General features: G+C 53.4%; 1 protein-coding gene and 1 long non-coding RNA gene across 5 annotated transcripts in view; one reads left to right on the top strand and one right to left on the bottom strand.

Annotated features, from left to right (window-relative positions):
- NRG2 (neuregulin 2) overlaps positions 1-22,751 on the top strand; it is a 203,125-nt gene that overhangs the window by 177,827 nt on the left and 2,547 nt on the right. For 2 of the 3 annotated variants that reach the window (XM_024247542.3, XM_054556628.2), the window contains exons 5-9: positions 5,859-5,935; positions 15,695-15,797; positions 18,457-18,580; positions 18,925-19,052; positions 19,652-19,879. In XM_024247542.3, the coding sequence (XP_024103310.1) occupies positions 5,859-5,935; positions 15,695-15,797; positions 18,457-18,580; positions 18,925-19,052; positions 19,652-19,879 (660 nt within the window). Of the gene's footprint in view, positions 1-5,858; positions 5,936-6,310; positions 6,370-15,694; positions 15,798-18,456; positions 18,581-18,924; positions 19,053-19,651; positions 19,880-22,751 lie in introns of all 3 variants that reach the window. The other variant, XM_024247543.3, reaches the window with a different exon arrangement.
- LOC129059721 (uncharacterized) lies at positions 2,168-22,675 on the bottom strand. 2 transcript variants are annotated; one of them, XR_008525759.2, is made up of 5 exons: positions 22,482-22,675; positions 15,687-15,785; positions 5,801-5,926; positions 2,974-3,089; positions 2,168-2,359 (listed from the first exon to the last, which is right to left on the bottom strand). It is a non-coding gene; the product is annotated as an uncharacterized LOC129059721 (long non-coding RNA). The 2 variants fall into 2 exon arrangements; XR_008525758.2 differs by lacking the exon at positions 5,801-5,926.

Here is a 22,751-nt window from a genome sequence, read left to right as displayed (position 1 = left end):
TGATGTCTACCCTTTCACCAACACCCTTTAGGGAGATGGGGATGCTAGTCTATGCCCTAGACACTGGGCACTGGGTTTCTCTTTCTCTCTCTCTCTCTCTGCCTCCCTCAGTCTCTCTTTCCCCCCCTCTTTTCCTCCCCATCTCTCAGAAACTCTCCAAACTTTGTTCTTAATGAACGTTTCCCAGGCTGCATCTTCCCCAATAGCGAGGAGCCTGGCGGGGCCAGGCAGAGCACAGGTTCCAGAGCCCTTTGCTCCTGTAGTCTTGAGCGGAGAAGAGGGGTCTGCCCAGAACCCAGTACTGACCTCAGGATCTGGCTGCCCTTCTGCCCTACAGGACCCCATTGTACAAAGATGCCATCCCTGGGTGCTGCCTGTGTCCCTTCAGCCCCTAGCCCCCACTCCATGGGATGAGGGGATACCAGCAAGGACACCACTCTAGGTATGGCCCAATGGGGGAGGTCAGGGTGGAGGAGAGGCTCAGGCTGGGGCCTCTCAGCCTCCCCAGGGGCCAGAGCCTGCTCACCAGCCAGGCAGGGTGGCCCCAGCAGGAACTCCAAGGAGCTCAGAACCACCCACTCCCCATAGCAAACAGGGCAGGTGGGAGAGAGGCTGTCAGGGAGGGCTTGTTCAGGCCCAGCCAGATCTTCTGGGCAGCTGGGCCTACAGTGCCCCCTGGACAGATTCTCTGGTGAGTGTGTGAGGAGGGGAGGGGAGCTTGGTGAGGGCAGCACAGGCTCCGGACAGATCTAGGGGAGGAGTGGGAGGGGGCCTGTTAATAACTTCAGTGTTTCAAAGCAGCCCAAGCCTAGAGCCCTGGCAAGGTGCTAAAGCTGCCCCATTCCCATGGCATCTGGGCAAAGGCCACCAAAACATTGATGGGGATTCAGAGAGAGATGTTTGACCTTCCCCCAGGCAAGGTCAGACTCAACACTTCTCAGCTCCCCAGCCTCTGATCTCCCCCTCTAGATCCATAGCCCCCTTCCTGGGCACACCCTAGCCCGGGAATGTGAGCCTGGTCTGAGGAGGCCAGGACTTTTCAAGACCCCTCCACCTAACAACATGGTAATGAGGGGCCGCGCCTCCTTTATGCTCACCTCAGTGCTGGGTGACATGGCCCGCACTGCCAGGCAGAACCATGGCTCTTGCCCCAGCTGGCTTCCTCCCTGGCCCCACCCTGCCCCTGCTGCCACCTCCTTCTCACCCTCCCTGAATCTTAGAGGAGAGTCCCAATAGCAACAACAGGCCCTCTAGGGAAGTTCTCAACCCAAACTCAGCCCCTCATCCTTCCCCGCCTCCTGCCTCTAGGAGGCTGCCATGTTAGTATGACAGACCCTAGGGAACATTCTAGCTGTGAAACTTGCTCAGAGTTCTTTGGAACAGATCTACTAGAAATTCATCAGGGTCCTGGAATACCTCACAGGGATGACCCAGCCCTGCATCCCCATTTCCTTGTCTCCTGCACCCTCCTCCTCCCTGTGACATATACACTAGGTAGGTCTCTCCTCTTCCCTAGCCCCTTGGACCCCAAACCTTGAAGGGATCCAGCACTGTCACTGAAGTCAGCCCTCATCCAGGCAGGGAAGGTTCTGGCCTCTCAGGACAGGTGCCAGGGCTAAGGAGGGCCATGGGGGCCAGAGCTCCAGTGCTAGAGTTCGGTGTGGGCAAGGGAGTGGTGAGATATGTGGGCTCCAGGAGGGCCCTGCCAGCAAGGTTGCACCCCTAGGACCTCTGAGTCCTGCCCAGCTAAATCTGAGAGGAGCAGAGGCAGGAGCCTGAGCCATTGCGAAGATGGAGCCCTGTTCCCTTTCCCACCAGGGCAACTGGGCTGCACTGCTTAGAACTTGGTACCCAGAGCCACCACTTCCCCATCTCAGCCTCCCCTGGTTCCAGCCAAGATTCCTGGAACCAACTTCCCCGACACCCTTTGTCAGCCCTCGGGGGAGAGGGCATCCCTGGTGGAGATGCGGTCAGAACAGCAGGTCCTCAGAGCTGTGCTGGAGAAGGGCAGGGGGGTGGGGGGCAGGGCAGAGCCCAGAGGCCATTCTGCGGGTGGACGAGCTGGGAGGGAAGGGGGGCAGGCCTCTTGGGGTTCCTGATGACACCTGAATGGAATAAAAAGGAAAGAACTTAGGAAACGGAACTCACGTCTTACCATTTGTGCTGTTTGTTTACTTTTTATTTTGATTTTTTTGCATTTCCGCTTAGCTTGGATAATGAAACTACACTGGTCAGTTTCATTCCAGTTTCTATAAAAATCAGTTTTCCTTCCTGGTTTTCTTACACTTGTTGTTGTGTATTGGTTCAGAGCCCTGCAGGGAGTGTTGGAAAGCAGGCACACTCCGTCCCTCCTGTTTTTCTGGAATTCAGTGCCAAAAGAAACAATGTCACTGATACTGAATTTTGTTTTAAAAAAAGACAACGTAGGGGGATTTGAAAATGGGAGTCCAAATCAAGGTGACTGTCCCCTGTCTGGGCCAGACAGGGGCCTCTGCACTCCCTCTTGCTGCTTTCTCCTCTTCTCTCCGTGTGTTTGTAGAGCACGGTTGGTGCGTGACTCTTGGGGACTGGTTCAGGGGATGATGACAGAACAAGACTCTTTCCAGCCCTGTGCACATACCAGTGGCATGCCTCCCCTTCCCATCAGCTCATCCCCCTCATCCCTCTGCCCCTACCCCACCCATGTCCAGGTGATACCCCATCCCACCCCCATCTGCCTGCTCATCCTCGCCACATCTTCACCCCTCTCATGAACTCAGAGGCCCTTCACTCCCTCCAGTGCCCGGGGCACACTGCCATCCTTCATCCACCCCCTCCCCCGGGTGAGGGCAGCACACATGGCATTATCCCCAGGCTACCAAAAGGAGAAACTGAGGCCCGGGAGGTGGGGTGGGAAAAGGGGAAGGCAGAGGTCCTGACCTCTCTGTCACCCCAGATGCAGCCCGTGGGCTCTCCTCTCTGCCCCTCTCTTACCTTGCTCTTCTCCAGCCCTGGGGACAGACCTTCCCCAGAGTCATAACCGATGACCTGGTGGGAAAGGCTGGGAAGGCTGTTACCCGCTGCTCCTTCTAATCTGTCCTCTGTGCCCCCTGAAAATCAGAGGGTCAATCCCAGTTTCAGTGGGAACCACCAACCACCACCCAGCCCCCAGTGCTGAGTTCAGACTCCCATCCTGGTTGATAGGCTAATGTACCCCATACTCTCTTTCCCTGGTATTAGGTGCAGGTTAGAGAGGCTATAGGCCCAGCTCACCCCCAAAGCCTTCTCTAGGGAAGCCCCAGTCTCCTGAATGTGACTCATCCTCAGCAAACAGGACTAAGGAGAGACATAGGAGTGTCCAGGAGGTCCCTGAAGGAGCTAGCGCCCCAAAGAACAGCAGTAGCTGTCAGCCTTCCACCACCCCTCCCCAGTGCCTTTTGTTTTGTTCAGCCAGTGGGGAGCACATTTTCTCAAGGAAGGAAGGTTAGGACCATAATGTTGTGCAACTCAGCGGCCATGAAAGATACAAGTCTGTAGTCAGGATAGTCCAGGCTGGGTGTGAGATAAGGGCCACAGGGATGTATGGAGTTATCATTGTTCTCCAAGGGTCTTGGGACAGCAGCCCTGCTTGTCAGCAATGGAAATAAATTTCCCCTTGCCCCTCCTGCCCCTGTACTCCCCCATTTTCTCTCTCTCTGTCACACACACACACACACACACACACACTCATACACACACACACACATACACAGGTTTCCCTGCCTCCAAGAGCTGGGCTGTTCTCAGACATTGAACACAGACACATCTGTCTCTTTCTTGTTCCTTTGTGGAATCTGAGTCATTTTGGCAACTTCCTGGGTCTTCATCCTCCACTCCCAAAGGCACTTATGTTTGAAAATCACTTCTCCCTCTCTAGTCCCCACCACAAGTGGACATCAGTTTCCAAGAGCTAAGGAAGAAGAGCTTGAGCTGGTTGGGAGCCTTAGCCACTACCTCCATTTACCTGAGCTGGGATGAATAGGGACGAGGGCCAGGGATCAGAGAAGGATGTGTTGACAAGGGGGCTGATGGCAGTCTCCTCCTCCAAGCCACCCTGTTCAGTAAGACGACCATGTACCCTCTTCCCACCCATGCCACTTCCCTGATACACTTCCCAGCCCTCCACCACCCCCCGATTAGCCAGGCATACCCACACACACACTCCTACCACTACAGGACAAACCTCCTGCCTCCCCTGGGGGAGATGCCATCAAGGCCCAGAGAAACTCTAGCCCTCTGCTCAACTACCACTCCCATTCCCCACTCCTCCAGATTTGAGGTCACAGGGTGTTCATGAGTATCTGTCACAACCAATGGCTACCACTTACTGTAAGCCTAAGTGGCTTCCTGACGGTTGCTATATACTGCATTGCTAAGAAGTAGAGTACACTTGCCTCTTGAGGAAGTTTACATTGATTAATTTTGAATGGTAGCCTATTATTGAGGGGGACACTGGTGATGAACTTAGCTAATTTCCTAAGGAAGAAGATGCAGAGGCAATATAGACCCCTCTCTGAGTAGGGAGGTGTGGGGAAGGGCTAGCCCTCCCCGTAAGCTTCTCCTTAGGTATCTAGCCTTGATGGGGTTCAGAAGAGAGTACAGGGCTGGGCATGTCCTCCAGAAATCTGCAAGACTTCTGCAAGAAATCTGAGATTCACTTGAGGAGAGGGCTGGCAGCCAGAGAGCAGAAGAACGTGTACCTTGTGGGTAGAGACAAGGTCAGGGAGATTGAGTGGGGGGTGCTTTAGAGCTGTAAGCAAGGCAAGATCAGAGAATGAGATCCAGGGCAGGTCCAGGCAGTGATGGAGAAACAGGTCTTGGGGAAATGGAAGAGTTTGGCAGGCTGGCTGCCACTAGGACCTTGATGTGGATCAGGCTTCCAGGGTTCCCCAGTGAGCCTGCTCCAATCCCTTTTGTGGTCCTTGCCACCTGAGGCCAGATTCCCTGCACCTGGTATCAGGAAGGCCCACTTTGGGATGCTGATAATTCCAGCTCCTCTCCAACTTCCCATTTCCCTACTAAGCTTTTCCCATGTACATCGCACTGGGGCAGCCTATTCCAAACCATGTTCTACAAGGGTTCCTCAAAAAACAACATCCATGGTGAAGTAAATTTGAAACACAAATAAATTTGAGAACTTACATGGAAAGTTCAGCTATTTCCTCCTATGAAACTTTCATAGTCTTTCATAGGTGAAGGTACACTGCAACTCTGCAAGGCACCCTGAGAATGTATTTCCTACATTGATTTGGCCACAGAACCCTCTTTGAAAGAACAGATAAAACATCTCCTAGGTCACTTTTGTCAAAGACATACACAGTCTGGGAACAGCATTCCCGTTACCTGAGTTTTCTGGGGGCTGTTTCTTGGATGAGAAAACCTGCCCAGGGCCCAGGAGAGAATCCTTCAGTCGGTCCTGGGAGGAGTAGCTCCCAAGAACTTGGCATTCCTTAAGGCTCCCAGATCCCTGCCAGCTGACTGACTGCCTGGCACCAAGAGGCCACAGTTCTTGCTTCATGGGGCACCAGGCAGGTAAGAAGGAAAGTCTCAATGACCAGTAGGACAACTTCCCATCTTCCCTCACCCCACTTACCTAAATCATCCTCCCCCCGACCCACCCCACCTTCCCCACCACCCATGGAGCCACATCTATGAGACAGATTTTTAAGGAGATTTCAGAGCCCTCCACCCAGCCCTGACTCCAGTCCCTTCAGCTACAAGTATGACCCCAAGTGCCTGACTTGGTTTTTCTCATTCATCACTGTGCACTTTGATTTCTAACCTTAGCCTCGCGGATGATGCCAGTTTGTTCTGTGATTTTTCCCCTTTTCCTTCTCCAGATGTCCAAATGGATTCTTCGGACAGAGATGTTTGGAGAAACTGCCTTTGCGATTGTACATGCCAGATCCTAAGCAAAGTATGTTTGAAGATACAAACACAAGTCCCTGCTCCTTAGAAAGCTTCCGGGTGCAGTCCCCCCAATGTAGGGCATAGGGCCAGGGGTGTTGGTTGTTTTGATCTTTGGCTGTTTTGTTTTGTTTCTCTTTTCTTTTTTGTATTTTGGTTTGTTAGTTCTTTTTGTTTTGTTTTGTTTTGCTTTGTTTTCATTTTTGGCCTAATCCTTGGGTTTAAAGTTCAGGGCTGCAGGTAAGGGGCAGAGTGGCAAGGCCAATACAAATGGTAACGGTGGCAAGGAACCCAGCTGGCATTGGCAGGAGCCCGTGCCGGGGTGTTGCAATGCCTGTGTCTTGCTATCCTGGCTCTCTCTTTCTGGTTTTCTTTCTTTTGGTAGGTGTCCTGTGGGATACACCGGGGACAGGTGTCAGCAGTTCGCAATGGTCAACTTCTCCAGTATGTCTCTTTCTTCTATTTCTTCTCTTCCCTGGTGACTGACAGTCTCCCCCTGGGGAGGGATGGGGCCTTGCTTAGCAAGACTAGGGGGAGATGTAGAGGGTGTCCTGCGCTCCTTAGAGGAGACGGAAACACCCCCGGCACCCCCACCTCCACATGTGGGCTGTACCTCCTGGGCACAGTAATGCCAAGTTCTCTGTGCAGCAGCCAGGGCCACACCCAGGCCTCCTCCCAACTTCTGGGGTCAGGCAGCCTGGCCAGAATGGGAGGAAGCATTTGCAGAGCCCTCCCCTGCCTCCGAAGGCTGCCTGAGGGTACCAAAGGGTCTGGCAGTGAGTGTGTGCATGTGTGTGCCGACGTGTTTGAGAGAGAAAAAAAGTTCTCAGAAAGCCCATTTTCCAGTCTGGCCAGGGTTTGTTTGTTTTGAGTGTTTGGAAACGGGTTAGAGGGAAGGAAGGGGAATTAAGGGAGAGCAGGACCCAGGGCAGTGATTTCCATGAATACCAGAGATATTTATGTGGCTACAGGATGGTGGGAGAGGAGGCAGGGGTTGGTGCTGGAGATGCTAAAAAGTTGAGGAAATGAGGAATTGAGGGGTAACTGGTGACTCTCTCCAGCACCTCTGTGGTCTGAATCCTCCCATCTAGGATTTTATTCCCTTCCTTTCTTCAACTTCTGAGGTTGGAGCTTTCTCTTTTGTACAGTTTGCAAAAAAAAAAAAAAAAAAAAAAAAAAAGAAGAAGAAGAAAGAAAGAAAAGTGAGCCCCGACGCCCGAGGACCCAGCCATAATTATGGAGTGTTTTATTTGGGGCATGAGAGCAGTTCCTTCCAGTACCACCAGGTGGAGGTGGAGCAGAACAAAAAGCCTCTGGCCGGCCATTGATTCTGCTTGGGGACCAGGGGTCCGCTGGCTTGCAAGGCCTGTCCCCAGTCACCCATCCCATCCTGCAGAGCAGGCTAGGCCCCTGCGTACCCCCCACCTCCTCTTCTCCAGGGAGGACAGCTGGGCCCCATGAGGAGTGTGGAAACAAGTGTCCACATGGCACTGGATACTGGGAGGTAGAACTCTGGGAGGTGCTAAAGGTGAGATCCAGGGGACCATGTAGGTAGTCTTGGAGAAAAGGGGTTTGGGGATTTAGGTCTCAGGGTGGAGAAATGATCCTTCCCAGTCCTCCTCAGACCACAGCACAAAAGTCCAGCAAGTTACTCCCCACCCCAACCCCACAGGGGCATAGAGACCCCTGGGGGGTGGGAGCTGCTTGGCCCAGATGGTCAACTATCTTAATAGAGTGTGGGAGGCCAAGGAGGAAGGGCAGAGCCTGTGGGCAGGACATGTGGCCCAACAGAATTCTCTAGAACGCAGGCTCTGCAATCATTTCAGAGTCATATCCAGCCCTGAGTGCAGGACTGTAGAGCAGGAGGGACCTCAAGAGAAGGCAGAGCCTAGGCAGAGCTGGGGGCCAGGGGAGAGAGACAGTGGGGCAATATTCCTCTCGGCAGAGAGCCTCCCCAGCTTGTGAGACTGTTCTGGACGGTGAGTCCCAGCCTGTCCTGAATCAGAGCAGCAGAGCCTCCGGAACCCGGGCCGCTATCCAAGGCCTCTCTGCCAGCTGGGCTGCTTCAGCTTTCGGCCTAGATCTGCTAGGAAGGGCAGCAGGGCCCCAGGAGCCCAGAAAAGAGCCTGCAAAGGCAGTCCAGGCCCTTCTGCCTAGTGTCTTCAGTAGCTTGACTGTTACCTTTTCGTAAAGGATTTATGCTCTTCAAGCACTTTCCCAGAGAGCACTTCATGATAATCACTGAAAAGGTAGTGTAAAGTGCTGGCTTAAGTGTTCAGGCTTCGGATTCAAAGAGACCTCAGTAAAAATGCCAGCTGCTAAGCTTACTAGCTCTGGGGCCTCTTTAACTTCTCAATTTGTTTTCTCATCTGTAAAATGGGGATGATGACATTTATGCCTGTGGGGTTACTGTGAGGATGAAATGAAGGGCTGCATAAGAAGGGCTTAGCAGAGAGCCTACCATTGTGATTGGAGAGCAATTTAGTACCTCTCCCAGCTACAACTGGTATGCGGGGGTGGGGGGTGGGCAGCATCAGCCCCCTAGAGGCTGACTCCCAGCACATCCTGAGCAAAGTGTCCAACCTGCCCAGATAGCATCTAGACCAGGTTATCTTTTGCAGAGATCAAGGAAAGAGCCTGTGACTGCAATAGCACATTGAAGCTTTTCTTTCTTCCACAAACAGCCCCTCCATTCCCCACGGGTCAAAGCTTGTCCATCTTTATGTCCCCATGTAAAAGAGCACACATACTTGTACACACAAGCACAAACGCATGAGCACGGGCTCATACATGCACAAACACACAATCATGTTCTTACATACCTGCACACATGAGCAAACCCATGAGCATGTGCTCACACCTGCACACACACATGCAAACACAGGAGCTCATGCTCACATCTGTACACATCACTGCCTCCTTGTCCAGGCACCCTATGACTGTATGGCATGGGACATGTCCAGGATGAAGAATTTGCATATTGTCTGGTAAGCACAGCCCTGTCGGGAGTCCAGCATCAGGTTGCCATGGTTACTGGTCAATATGCAAATTTCTGGTTAATAGGACCTTCCTGTGACTCAGTGGTGCCACTCCACCCTGGCTGAGTGGCAGCCAATGAACATAATGAGTGGGAAGGTCTTGTCTTTGCTGGGGTGGACACAGCCATAGGCCCCTCATGTTCCATCCCATGCTTCCCAGTGAGAAAGCTGCCTACCCAGTGACTAGCCAAGCCCTCAGTGACCCCACCAATCATGCCAGCCACCACTCTAAACGGTACTGGCCTTTGACTCAAAGAGGAGGCCAGTTAGGAGCCCTAGAAGCTGCAGCTGCTACTATTCGGTTCCCAGAGGAGTGACACAGAAGAAAACGCTTAAAGGGCTTTGGGAGCCCTGCTCACTTCTCCAGATGGTCATTGTCCTCAGGAATACCCAGCCAGGCCTGCCCAGAAACTCAGTGGGCAGGAAAGCCATGGCTTAGCACCAAGGGACCAAAGGGTCTGGCCTCCAGTCTCCCTTCTGCCTCCTAATTTGCTGTGTGACCTTGGGAAAGTGTCCTAGCATCACTGGGCCCCAGCTGCCTCATCTAATACAATAACCTCGTCGGAAAGTGGGGCCCAGACCAGCTCTATGAACCCAATCCTCTTTGCGTCCCAGGTGCTATGGTCAAGCTGGGCTGTTCTCTCAGGGCAGCACGGCTGGCTATCCAAACAATGTGAGCTCTCCAGCTGCCTGAAGGGTCCCTGGGCCACAGCATTAACTACTCAGTGAGAGGTGCACCAGGGTTCTTTGAGAATTGTCAAGTTTGTACTGCCTACTCAGCACGCCTGACCAGCCCCGGGACACCCTGGAGAGGGGTGGACAAACTGTACTTACGGCAACTTTTTCCTGCCTCCAAGCAGTCAGAGTGGGACTGCAAAGAAACCAAAACATCAAGGTCACTCCCCAACCTGGGATTTAATAGCAGTACAAGAAGGGCTTGTGTCTGGAAAAGCTGGGAGTAATGAATGCTTCATTGGTGTGGTCTCTGCATGGAACTGGGGGGTTGAGGCCCCAGGATCTTCCTCAAGTCTCTTTAGTCAGAGCCATCACAGTCCCTGGCTCGGAGCCATCCTGCTCTCCCGCCCTTTTCCAAATGCAGAACCTTCTGGAATCCCTATCAGGAAGTAGATGAGAGGTCCAGGGATGGATAATGCGCAGGACTTCCTGCAGATTGCCACACGCTTGCCTTCCTCCAAGGCAGATGAGACTATCGGACACAGTGTCACACCCTCCCTGGATCTAGTGGTGCCGACCATGCACCTGGGGAAGCCAGAGAGTGAGCCAATCCAGGCTAGGAGGAGCGGGGACCTGCATGCGTGTTGAACTCATGCCGTCCAGGCTTGTTCACATCTTCCTCTAGCTGTGTGCAAGCACTTTGGACAGACAAGGAAACAAGGATTATGGCTTACCCACATCCACATAGTGAATTAGGGATGAAACTGAGACTCTAGGCTTGTAGACCGATGCTGGCTGCTACATTAGAATGGTAGGTGAGCTTTTTAAAAACACTGTTGAGATTTCTGGGCTCCCACCTCAGAGCCAGATTTCCTCGGTCTGGACAATTCAGAAGCTCAGCCAGGTTTGCAAACCTCCTAGGATCCTATGCCCCAGCCTGATGCCCACGTAACAGATAAGAGACTGAGACTTAACTAGATTGGTATCACTCAGGGTGGCACAGCAGCAGGTCAGTGCAGAACTGACCCTTGAGTCAGGGTCCTTTTATCTAACCCTTCAATGATGTGGGGGTCTCCGTCACAGGGTCCTGAAATCACACATTCAAAACAGGATCCCACTTCCAAGACTGTAATTTGTCCACCAGTTGAGGAGCTCAGACATTCTACAAGTGAACCCACTTGTCTCTTCCTGTGAGTTGCAGTTTGCTCTTCTCGGTAGTGAAATCAGGCTCACGCACCACGGCCCAGCCCTGTAGACTTCTAGAGTGTTGGGGTGTCAAGTAGAGAAGTGACCTGCTATCTGGAGCCTCATCCTCTTCCTCTTCCCGTTCCCTCCCACAGACTCTGAGGCTCCCCACCTGGGATCCCAGTAGGTGGACAGGCCAGCTAGGCCTGTGGAGCAGAGCAGGGACATGGGGCCAGTCTGGGGACCTCATGCCTGCACTCTGAACAAAAAAAAAAAATTGGGCCCCCAATGAGGGAGCTGGGCAAGCTGTCTGCAGGAAGGTTTGAGAGTTGAGAGTGCTGAAGGCCTGGCACTGACGCTGGAAGGAGCAGGGGGGCTCCTGAGACCCCCACCCCCACTTACCTTTCCTCTCAGGGACATTTGCCAACTGACTCTTGCGCCTCTGCCTCGCCACCAGGTACTAACCCCACAGCTCAACTCTAAAGAGCCTGCCCTGCCTGCTGTTTCTAACATCTCTCTCTACCCTCCTTGGGGCTCTTGGGGACCGGGTGTCAGGGAAGGAGCTCAGGAGGCTGGGAGGGGACACTACTAACCTGCTTTCACCTCGCAGGATGGCTGCCCGGTGTCTGAGGAGTCCTGACCAACGTTTCTGTCTCTCTCTCTCCCCCTGTCCCCACCCATCTGTCTCTCTCCCTCCACCCCTCCCTTTCTGACCCTCTGCTCTTCTGCACTGCCAGAGCACCTTGGATTTGAATTAAAGGGTATGAAACCTCTGTGTGTCACTCAGCACCATCTGCGTGGTCCCTCTCCACAGCCTCCGATGCCATGTGTGCTGAATGTTTGGTTTCCTTTCCAAAAAATGGAAAAGGGATGATTCCAAAAATCTCTCCTGGCCCCATCGAGATGTCCTATCATAAACTACGTTGATTTAGCGAGAGACAAAAGAAGTTCATGAACAGAAGGGCACTCAGGGATTCGAACCGTTGCCCTCAGTGTACAGTAGCGTCCCTCACATAGGGGAGATCTATTGCTAGGAGGGCTCAGAGGGGAGGGCCCCCCCCCCGAGCTGAGTGCAGACCCGCAGGCTGGCTGGACAAGAGCTAGGCCCCATGTGTGAACATGGCCCCTCGAAGGGCTGGTGTCCAGGAACCACAGAAGCCTGGTTTGGAGAGTTGTGCAGAGAGGCATCCCTTTCCATTTGACTTTAGTCTTCTTTCCATTCCCCATTTCCATGTCCATTGCTTTTCATCCTGCACCAGGCCAGCAGCTGATAACTCTCTATTTGTCTCTGTCCCTGCCCTGTGTCTGTCTGCCCGGCTTGGCATCTGCTTGAGGCTGTCATTCCCTCCATGATCTGACCCCACATTGGCAAGACGAGCCAGGGTCTGGGTTGGGCTGGCCTCTAGTACCTGCCCCTTGTCTCCCAGCTCAGAATCTTACACGTGTCCTCCTGCCACCTGCTACTACCACCCTCTGGCCCCTGGAAGACTCCTTGGGCTAGAAGGGACTTTAAGGGGTTAATGTTTCTGGCTCTCTGGCTTTGCACCAGGAGGTTCCTCTATAGCCTCAAGTGTCCAGGCATATGACAGCAGGAGAGAGGCAGGGGCTCAGAGGGTGGGGGCTCCAGTGAGGTGGGGGATCTCAGACGTGGTGCAGAGCCTACAGTTACAGAAAGGCTGCTCTCGTGGCTGATTTGGGGAGGCCTCCTAGCCCCACCACCTATCCTCTATCAGCTGTTCTCAGTAGAAGATAGATTGCAAAGTTTGTATGTAAGAGTGCATCTGTCTACAGCTACTGGCTGTGATGGGGTGGTGGGAGAGGCACTGAGTCTGTGTGGGGTCTGTGATGGTGGCAGGGTGCACAGGGGTGAATCTGCAGGTACGTGTGTGTTGTTGAGAGTATACACCTTGTGAGGTCTGTCAGGGCAAGATGTCAGCAGGTGGAGGGGCTGTGAACGCCTTTGTGTTAAGGGTTGAGCACTGTGCAGGTGGAATTGTGAGTGCGTGGAGATGAGTGTGAGTGTGCAGATATGTCAATGTCTATAAGGCTGGTCTGTATATTCACTCACTCGCAATGCAACAAACATCTATGCAACAGAATTTACCAGACACACAGTCCCTGCCCTCCTGGGCTCACATTCACAGGTGATAACAAGCAAACAGGAAAGACATCAGGTGGTGTTCAGTGCTGCACAGAAAATAAAATGAGGTAATGGGATAGTGCCTGGCTGGAGTGGGGTGCTAGTGTAGCTAAGTGGTCAGGGAAGGTTTATCTGAGGAGGTGACATCTGTTTTAAGACCTGATGAAAAGTGGCCAACCCTGCAAACAACCAGGGGGGAGTCCTGCAGAGGGCGGCATAGCAGGTATAGAGATCATGTGGTTGGAGTGGGCTTGCCTTGTTCAGTGGATGGAGAGACTTCCAGCAGCTCTGAAGCACAGTGAACGCAGGGAGAGGACCACAGATGAGGTCCAAAAGGAAGGCTGGGACCAAGCAGCCGGGGGCCTCAGAGGCCATGGTAAGGCTTTGGGTTGCATTTGAGTCACAGTGGGAAGCCATTTTGAGTTTCTAAACAGGGGAGTAAAATGATCTGCTTTATGGTTGTGAATAAATGTAGCTTTGGATGGACAACAGCCTGGGCTGGGGGCAGGGTGGGGAGGAGTGGAAGCAGAAAGACCCGTCAGAAGGTAACCATCTCCAGGTGAGAGGTGACACCATCCTGGACTAAGTTGGAAGCAATGGAAATGGTAAGGCCAGATCAGACCCAGGATCTACTTGGGAAGCAGAGCTGCAAGGACTTGCGGCTGGATCCGGCATCAGGGTAGGTGGGAAGAAAGGGAGTAATCAAGAATGAGCCCAAGGTGTGGGGCCTGAGCAACAGGAAAAGTGGTGCTGCACCCATGAGCTGGGAAGAGTCGAGTAGGAGTTTGGAAAGAGGGTAAGGAAGCAGGGATTCTGTTTGGTCATGGCCCTTGGATGCATGAGTCTGGAGCCCAACACAGCCCAAGCAGGATGCAACTGATTGAATGCCTGCAGAGAAAAGGACATGAATAGCAAGCAGAAAGGGAACAGAGATGACTCCAATAGGAAAAATGCTCAACCTCACTCATGAGTGAAATGGAAATAAAAACGACACTGAGACAGCACAGTTCACCCCCTGGACTGGCAAACTCAACAAGTCTGATAACACCATGGAGTGAGGGGAACCAGTCCTCTCATCCATGTCTGATGGGACAGAGGCCGCCAATAGGTGCAGACTCGATAGAGGGCCATCTGGCACGATCATACTTCAGGGAGCAGTCAGGGCAGGACATAAAAATTTGAGAGTCTGCAGATAGATGGTATTTAAAGTCTGAGTCTGAGTTAAATCACTAAGGGAGAGAGGGCAGGTGCAGGAAAGAAAGAAACCTGAGCCCAGGCCCTTCTATCTTCCCAGTCGGTAGAAGAGAAGAAAGCACGGCTAAGACGGAGACAGGTCAGCCAATGAAGTAGGACAGAGAGAAGAACCATTCCAAAGCCCAGGGGGAGTGGGCCCCAGAAGGAGGAGAGCAGCTTGGAAGGAAGCAAGTGACCTCAGGACTTGGCAGCCTGGAGGTTGTTGGTGCCTGTGACCAGGGTGGTCTCAGAGGAGTGATGGAGACACACGCCTGACTGAACTGGATGAGGCATGTGAAGGGGGCATGAGAGCTGGAGCCAGGGCTGTGGGCACAGAGCCAAGAGATGGGGACCTAGGGTGGAGGTCTGGTTGTTTACAACTCCATCCAACTGTGTGTCAGTGGGCATGGGCGTGTGTGTGCACCTGTTGCTAGAGTGTGTGGTTAACTCTGTGTGTGTGCATATGTTGTGTGTGCAGGTGTGTGTGTGTGTGAGTGAAGGGGTCTGTCTGTGAATCAGATAGGCATAGTTAGAAATCTCTGTGTGTCTGGAGGGTTTTTAGCCCTGGGTGTTTCCTGGTGTGTACACCTTTGCCACAGCATATGCTGCAAGCCCAAGAGGTTAGGGACATTTCCCAGGGCTCTGCCAAGGCATTGAGGTCCAGCCTCCACTTTCCCCTGAGCTGGGAGGAGGGGCCAGCCAGCAGGTGTGGTGGGCACGGGTGGGGTCTCTGGGCTGTAGCCTTGACTACAGCTAGCGCTGTCACCTTTTACTTTTTCTTCCTCCTGGCTTTCTCTGTTTTAGAAGGATGGGGGTTGCCCCAGCAGCGGCAGAGGGTAAAGAGGACAGTCGGCCTTTGGGAGGGCTTTGAGACCCAGCCTAGCTCAGCTCCTCAGCAAGGGTGGGGGCTGTTCCTTGCACACCAGCACTTTCCTAGATGCCAGGGGTCCATGGTGCCACTGGCGGGCTTCTCACAAGCAGAGATAGCAGGCCTGGAGGGGGCCAGGGCCACTCCCTGACCAGGCTGCAGGGGTAAACAAAGGCATTCCCATGATCACTGCCATGAAGAACAACTCCTCTTGGCCCACCAAGGTTCTTTGCAGCTACCAGGCCACCGTGGAGCAGGGCAGGGTCGCCGGCCAGACTAAGCTGTCCTCCCTTGCTCTACAGCCTCGGGAGCTTTGCCTCCACTCCATCCCTTCCCATTCCCCTGCATTTTCCACTCATGTGCTCTGGGCAGGCATGGGGCTTGGGGAGGGGAACTCAGGGGGAGTTGTGTGTGACCAGATCCATGGGTGGGTGGGAGCTGTGGGGAAGTGGAAGGCAAAACAGAGCATGTAGGAAGGAAGGAACTGGCTGGAGAGAAGGGATAGAAAGGAGCTGGGCAGGACCTGAGCTGGGGAAAGCCTATGGCTTTGGGGGCAAAGGGGTCTCTGCACCACTATCCCTATGGGGTTTGCCTCCTGCCCCACCCCTCACATCCACCCTACCTCTGCAGAAGCCGAGGAGCTGTACCAGAAGAGAGTCCTGACCATCACGGGCATCTGCGTGGCTCTGCTGGTCGTGGGCATCGTCTGTGTGGTAGCCTACTGCAAGACCAAGTGAGTGTCAGTCACTCAAGCTGGGGACAGGCCAAGCCAAGGGATGGGCCTCCAAGAATGTTTGTGAAGAAGGCTTTCCTCCCCCACCCCACTGGAGCCCTCTATACCCTCCTAGGCCCCAACTACCCCTCGGGGGCCTCTGTAGCTGGGTGGGTGTGGGGCTAAAGATCTGGACCAAGAAGTAGAGGCAGAGGGTCAGGGAGATAGGCCCCAGGGCACTGACGAAGAATGGTTGTGAGCACAGGCTTTGGAAGAAGACAAATCTGGGTTCGAATCCAGCTCTGCTATTTCCCATGTAACCTTGAGCAAATTGATGGTTCCTCATGGGAATGATCCTGGTATGTACCTCAAAGGACACTGTGAGGACCTAAGCAGGAGCGTGCAGCTGACCCCACAGGCTCCTGGAGCAGGTGCCCTGTCAAGTGGGCAGGCACTGGGTAGTGTTGGGGAGGAGCGCAGAGAGGACAGCTTCATTCCCAAAGAAAGACAGATGCCTCAAAGCACTGCCTGACCCCGCCTTGGGAGCAACTGAGACAAGAGGACAGAGAAGGCGGGGCTGGGCCCCCTCTGGACAGAGAAGGCGGGGCTGGGCCCCCTCTGGACAGAGAAGAGGTAGGGGCAGAAGCTTGGGGCAAGGAGAATAAGTGAACAGAGAGGTAGCCGGGCAGTCCAAGCTAAAAGACAGCACAGATGAGGGTCAACTGTACTCCCGGAGCATGAGCAGCCCAGACTAGCTGGAGCAAAGGGCCAGGGACAGGAAAAAAGAGGGCACGAGTCTAAAACGATAGCTGGGACCCAGATGGCACCATAGGACCTTCGACGCTGAGCTAGCAAGTTTGGGTTTATCCAACAAAGGCTATAGATGTGCCTTTGTTGGATAAACCCAGGGTCCCTAGCTCGGCATCCAAGGCCCTATGACCTTCTGATGTGCTGAAAGATGACAGGTTTGTAACAACTGTTCATATCTGGAAAGCAAGGGTCTGGACTGGACAGAGCCACCATTCTGGGGACTCAGCCCCTGGTCTGGACTCATGCTGCCCCATCTGTGGCATCTGAAGTCCTGCTGGCCTTGTCTTGAATGAATCCAGGACCAGAAAGTCTGAAGGAGGGTCAGGAGGGAGTTGGGGCCCAGTGAGCCCAGAGGAGACTGGGCCCAAGAGGGAAAACTAAGTCCAAGAATTGGAGAAAACGCAAGCTGCCTATCCTGCCCTCACTGCATTTACTCACTTCTTCAACAAACATTCAGGGCCTGCTGGACACCAGGCCCTGCCTCAGGCATACGGCCGGTGCTCTGAACAAGTGGTCCAGTGTCACGGGACACCTTTTAGAGGCACCTAACCTTGGCTGGGGAGCAGGAAGGGTTTCCCTGAGGAAGCAGCATTTAGGCCAGGGCCTGAGAGGTGAACAAGAGTTAGCAGGTGAAGAGGAGAGAAAGTATTCCAGGTGAATGGCCTGGCATGTGCAAAGGCCGGGAGGCCAGAGAGGGCGGGGCATAGTGGGGGAGCAGAAACAAGCTCACCACGGAGGCAGCTAGCTGGGGTGCTAGGTGGGCAGCGAGAGAAACAGGACACTAAGGCCCAATAAAGGGGTTTTATTTTCATTTTTGCGGGTACTTAGTAGGTGTATATATTTATGGGGTACATGAGATATTTTGATACAGGCATGCAATGCATAATAATCATATCATGTATTCTATTCATCCCCCCAAGCATTTATCCTTTGTGACCTTGAGCAAACTGATAGGTCCTCATGGACCTTTGTGTTACAAGCAATCCAGTTATACTCTTTTAAATGTACAATTAAATTATTATTGACTATAGTCACCCCATATGCTATTGAATACTAGGTCTTTTTCCTTCTAACTAGTTTTTGTACCCATGAACCATCCCCACCTCCCTCCCAACCCCCCACTTCCTTTCCCAGCCTCTGGTAACCATCCTTCTACTCTTATCTCCATGAGTTCACAATGAAGGGTCTTAAACAGGGGAGGGACATGATTAGATTTAATATCAAATAAATTGAGCATTTAATATGTGCCAATCTGAAGTAGTCCCACAGGCCCTGACTCCCTAAGCCACAGCACCTGTTTTATTTTCTTCATGGCACTTTATTGAAAGTATCTAGTTCATTACTTTGTTTATGTGTTTACCATCTGCTTCCTCTATTGGCCTGCAGGCTTCAGGAGGGTGGATTCCCTATCTACCTATTGTCTCTGCTCCAAAACAGTGTCTGGCACATAGCGATAACTCAATAAATACTAAATTAATGAATGAGGGAGAGAGAGAGGGAGTCAGCACTGTGCTTGAATATTTCATATACTTTTAATCCTCAATAGTCTTTGGAACGGATAAATGATCACCCTGTCTTATAGATGAGGAAAGTGAAACGTGAAGAGCTTAAGTAACTTTCCCGGGGTTTCATAGCTAGAAAGCAGTGAAGTTCTACTCTCTGGGCAGAGCCAGAGCTCAGTGCCACGACGCTCAGATCCTATTGGATTCAGGTGGTGGTGATGCTGTAGGGCAGCTTGAGTACAGGGAAGAGCAGTAGCCATGGCCACCCTGGGCAGGAGGAAAAGCTGTTTCCCTAGAGAGATAGCTAGGGAAGTTCATCGTTGGCGAGTGGGGGGAATGCCAGGCTCACCTTCCCTTCCCTTGTGCAGAAAACAGCGGAAGCAGATGCACAACCACCTCCGGCAGAACATGTGCCCGGCCCATCAGAACCGGAGCTTGGCCAATGGGCCCAGCCACCCCCGGCTGGACCCAGAGGAGATCCAGATGGCAGATGTGAGTGGCTTTCCTGGGGCCCCCTTCTGAGCCCTCAATGGACAGCCAGCCTTCTCATGCCCCCTGCAAGGATGGGCCAGGGCAGCAGCCAGCCTATCCCATGGCCAGCCTTGCCTGCTAGGCACTGCCTCACCAGGATGGCTGGCCTTGCTTTGCTCACTTCCATTAGGAAGGGGTGGGGGTTGATTTGCTGGAGCCATCGCTGCCCCAACATCAAGTCACTCTCACCCAGTGGGTCTCCTCAACCAGGAGCTCAGTCAGTGCTCATCACTTCCCTGTCCCCAACAAGAAAGAGTTAATTTGGGCCCCGGTCACTAACTCTCGCCCAACTCTGTCTGTTCCAGTATATTTCCAAGAACGTGCCAGCCACAGACCATGTCATCAGGAGAGAAACTGAGACCACCTTCTCTGGGAGCCACTCCTGTTCTCCTTCTCACCACTGCTCCACAGCCACACCCACCTCCAGCCACAGGTAGGCACCACCAAGGCCCATGGAAACTTGTAGACTCACATACTTCATCTGGCGCAAAGTGCCCACTTACTCTGACATCCAGAGCTAGTCAATACTCTCCCCTGAGCTTGCCACAGGAATCACAGCACACCTTAGCCTCCTCTCCAGAACTGCAGAGGCCAGTCCACACCGCACAAAGGCTCAGACAACTCAAAAATAACATGGCTGGCTCCCTTCTTCCCTGGGAGCACCAGGAAATAGTCAGGGTCCTCACATACTGGCCCCTGGGGCCGGGCTTCTGAGATAGGTAGCTAAGGACCACGGTGGTGGAAAGGTCCCAGACAGGGGGTCTAAGGTAAAGCTGGGGGGATGCTGGTTGCAGGAAGGAAAGAAATGGGTCTCTGCACATTATAGCTCACCCATCCATGGGACCCCAGCCCTCCTTCTTCCAATATTGGGGTTGGGCATTTGCAACAATCCACAACACCCCAGAGTGGAGAAGGGCGTTGAGCTAAGGGAGCTCGAGGTGGAAGAAGAGCCAGGGAGGTCCATGAGACCACGCCTGCTGGGCTGCCCTGCCCCTTCCTGACCCCTCGTCTCACCCCATCTGGCTTTCCCAGACATGAGAGCCACACGTGGAGCCTGGAACGTTCTGAGAGCCTGACTTCTGACTCCCAGTCGGGGATCATGCTATCATCAGTGGGTACCAGCAAATGCAACAGCCCAGCATGTGTGGAGGCCCGGGCAAGGCGGGCAGCAGCCCACAACCTGGAGGAGCGGCGCAGGGCCACCGCGCCACCCTATCACGATTCCGTGGACTCCCTTCGCGACTCCCCACACAGTGAGAGGTCAGTTCCTACCCCCTGGCCTATTCCCCACTTAGCCAGAGGGCTGGCACCGCTGGCCCAAGGCTGACCCTTAGGGCCCCTCAGAAACACTGCAAAGAGCCTAATCTCCACTTTTCATATGGGAAAACAAGGTCCTAGAAAAGGTGAAATGGCCTGCTCAGAGCCATCAGCTTGTTAATGACAGACTGGGACTAGAGTTGGGCCAGCGGACCCTGGTGGACCGTGACCATCTAATTTAATTGTCCTCCCAGGACACTTTTCACACTAGAAAAAGGACATTATTAATAGTTACACTGGAACATCCAGAACAAACAGGGAGCCGGGTGCGGTGGCTCGCACCTGTAATCCCAGCACTTTGGGAGGCCGAGGCGGATGGATTACCTGAGGTCAGGAGTTTGAGACTAGTCTGGCCGACATGGTGAAACCCCCATCTTTACTAAAAACACAAAAATTAGCCGGGCATGGTGGCACATGCCTGTAATCACAGCTATTTGGGAGGCTGAGGCAAGAGAATCCCTTCACCTGGGAGGCGGAGGTTGCAGTGAGCTGAGATGGTGCCACTGCACTCCAACCTCAGCAACAGAGCAAGACTCTATTTCAAAAAAAAAAAAAAAAGAACAAACAGGGGCTGTTCTGGACAAACCAGGATACATGCTAGAAGTTCCATGTCCCAGCAGGAACAGAAGGAGACACGAAGAAGGAGTAGGCTGCACAGTGGGAGGGGAGGCTGCCTTTGAGGACACTGACCAGCACAAGATGACATGAGCCAAGAATGACGGCAAGCCTTGGCAGTATCAGCAACAAGTCCCCAGGGTTCAAGGCCTTGTTGGCTTCCTAAGCAGTGGATGCAGTAAGAACCAGGAAATGCCCCTTCTTCCCTGACTCCAAGCCAGGAGTCACAAGGGCCAGCACCCCTGCCACCTTGCTCAGCCCTGAGTGGCCCTCAGCAAGTGGGGTCTGTAGGAGGTGAGCAGGGAAAGATGAATGGTACTAAAAACTCCACACCAGGGAGCAGGGAGAGGAGCAGATATTCCCTTGCTCTCAACTCAGCCTACTCCATGCCAGGCCCTGTGCTGGGCAGGCCTGGCTGGGAATCCAGAAGTGGCCTGCCAGGTTCCTGCTCCCGAGGAGCTCCTAGCCACAGAAACAAACCAAGGAAGCTTACAGCAGCCTATGGAAAGTGCTAAACATGACACCACACCAGGGCAGAGAGACCCAGTCTGACTGTAGGTTCTGGGAAGCAGGCAGATTTTCTAAGCCCAGTTCCACCACCTGTGTGATTTGGGGCAGACTGATCACCTCTGTACCTTGTTCCCTCAGCTGTAGAACAGGGAGAACAATAGCTACTATGCATGGTTCAAGTGAAGGCCACCTGAGATCATGTGCACAGAGCTCTTTGTCTCATCCCTGGCATGGAGCTGATGCTCACTAGGTGTAGCTATTTATGAATCGTAACCACAGCAATGAGACTCCTTAACGGGTGGTAGGAAGGGGAGAGGCAGGAGAGCAGGAAGAAAAGCATTCTAGGCACGGGGAACAACTTGAGCTGTTCCAACAGAGGCACTTAAGAACAGGCTGATGAGTGAGGTGCCTGGAACAGAGTGGGCTGTAGGGAGCAGAGGAGCTGGGCCTGAACAGGCAAGCTGAGGCCAGACAGACTGACCCTGGGTGGGTAACCAGGAAGACCAGCTTCAGCAGAGCTGTGACTTTACAAGATTGCTCTGGGAACCGCATACAGTGAAGGAGGAGAGACCCTGGGGTGGACCCAGATGACCACATGTGAACAGGATGGGGTGGAGAGTGTGCTTCCGGAGAAGGGAATGGGTAGGACTCGGTGGTTAATCAGATGTGCCGGTGGGAGAGGGAAGAGGGAGGAGTCAGGCGATTCAGAAAAAATGATAATGGGGACTCCAGGCTGGTTCCAGAGAGCAGTGAGGTGCCCAGCTGTGCAGTTTGGAAGGGAAGCATGGAGGTGCGTGGCCCCTGTCCTGAGGTGACAACGGTGGGGCAGAAGACTGATGGGCTTACAAGGGGGATGTGGAGCACAAAAGGGAACAGGTACCCGGGATCCAGCCTGGGAGATACTAGCAAGGCCAGACTTCTGAAGGAGCTGGTGGTGTGGGGATGGGTCTGTAGCCACAAGCAGAGACACCTCAGTGGGATCTTGGTACTCCCCTGAAGCAGGTTTTGACTTCACTATAAGAAGGAATATTTCCCTCACTGAAGCCATCAGGGCATGGGTGGCATTGTCCCGGTGGGGCAGTGAGGCCAGGTCACAGGGGTATCTGAATGGAGACTAGTGGCTTCTGGAATTGGGCAGTATGAGTCCTGGTTCCTGACTAGCCGCAAGTCACATCCCAGCTCTGCCACTTCTTGGCTGTGTAAATCCTGAATAAGTCACTTAAACGTTCTGAGTGTTACTTTCCTGCGTGTAGAATTAAACGTTCTGAGTGTTACTTTCCTGCGTGTAGAATGGGACTGGCAGAAGGGTCTTACAGAGCTGCGGTATTAAACCAGATGGAACATGTACTATACCCCAGCGTGAGCCTGACCCCCTGACGGTGAGCATTCCCACAGCAAGTGACCATTCATGAAAGCTTACCAGGGTCAGGCACAGGGCTAACACATCCCACTGATACAATCTGGAATCATCCCAACAGAGCTATGGAATCAACACCATGGTTACGCCCGCGTAACAGATAAGGAAACCGAGGCTCGGAGAGGTTTAGGAAATTGCATAAGGCCACTGAGGGTTGCCGCCGTCATTCTTGCAGGCGGGGTCTCGGGCAAGGTTAAGGCAAGTCTGGGTCCGCCCCTCCCACCCTACCCCACCCCCCCCCACCCCCAACCCCCTCCTCCCCCGCGCCGGCCC

The sequence above is a fragment of the Pongo abelii genome, chromosome 4 (genome assembly GCF_028885655.2).
Source record: "Pongo abelii isolate AG06213 chromosome 4, NHGRI_mPonAbe1-v2.0_pri, whole genome shotgun sequence".
NCBI classification, from domain to species: Eukaryota; Metazoa; Chordata; class Mammalia; order Primates; family Hominidae; genus Pongo; species Pongo abelii.
Note: the sequence above shows the minus strand (reverse complement) of the source record. Positions and strands in the feature narration are given on the sequence as shown.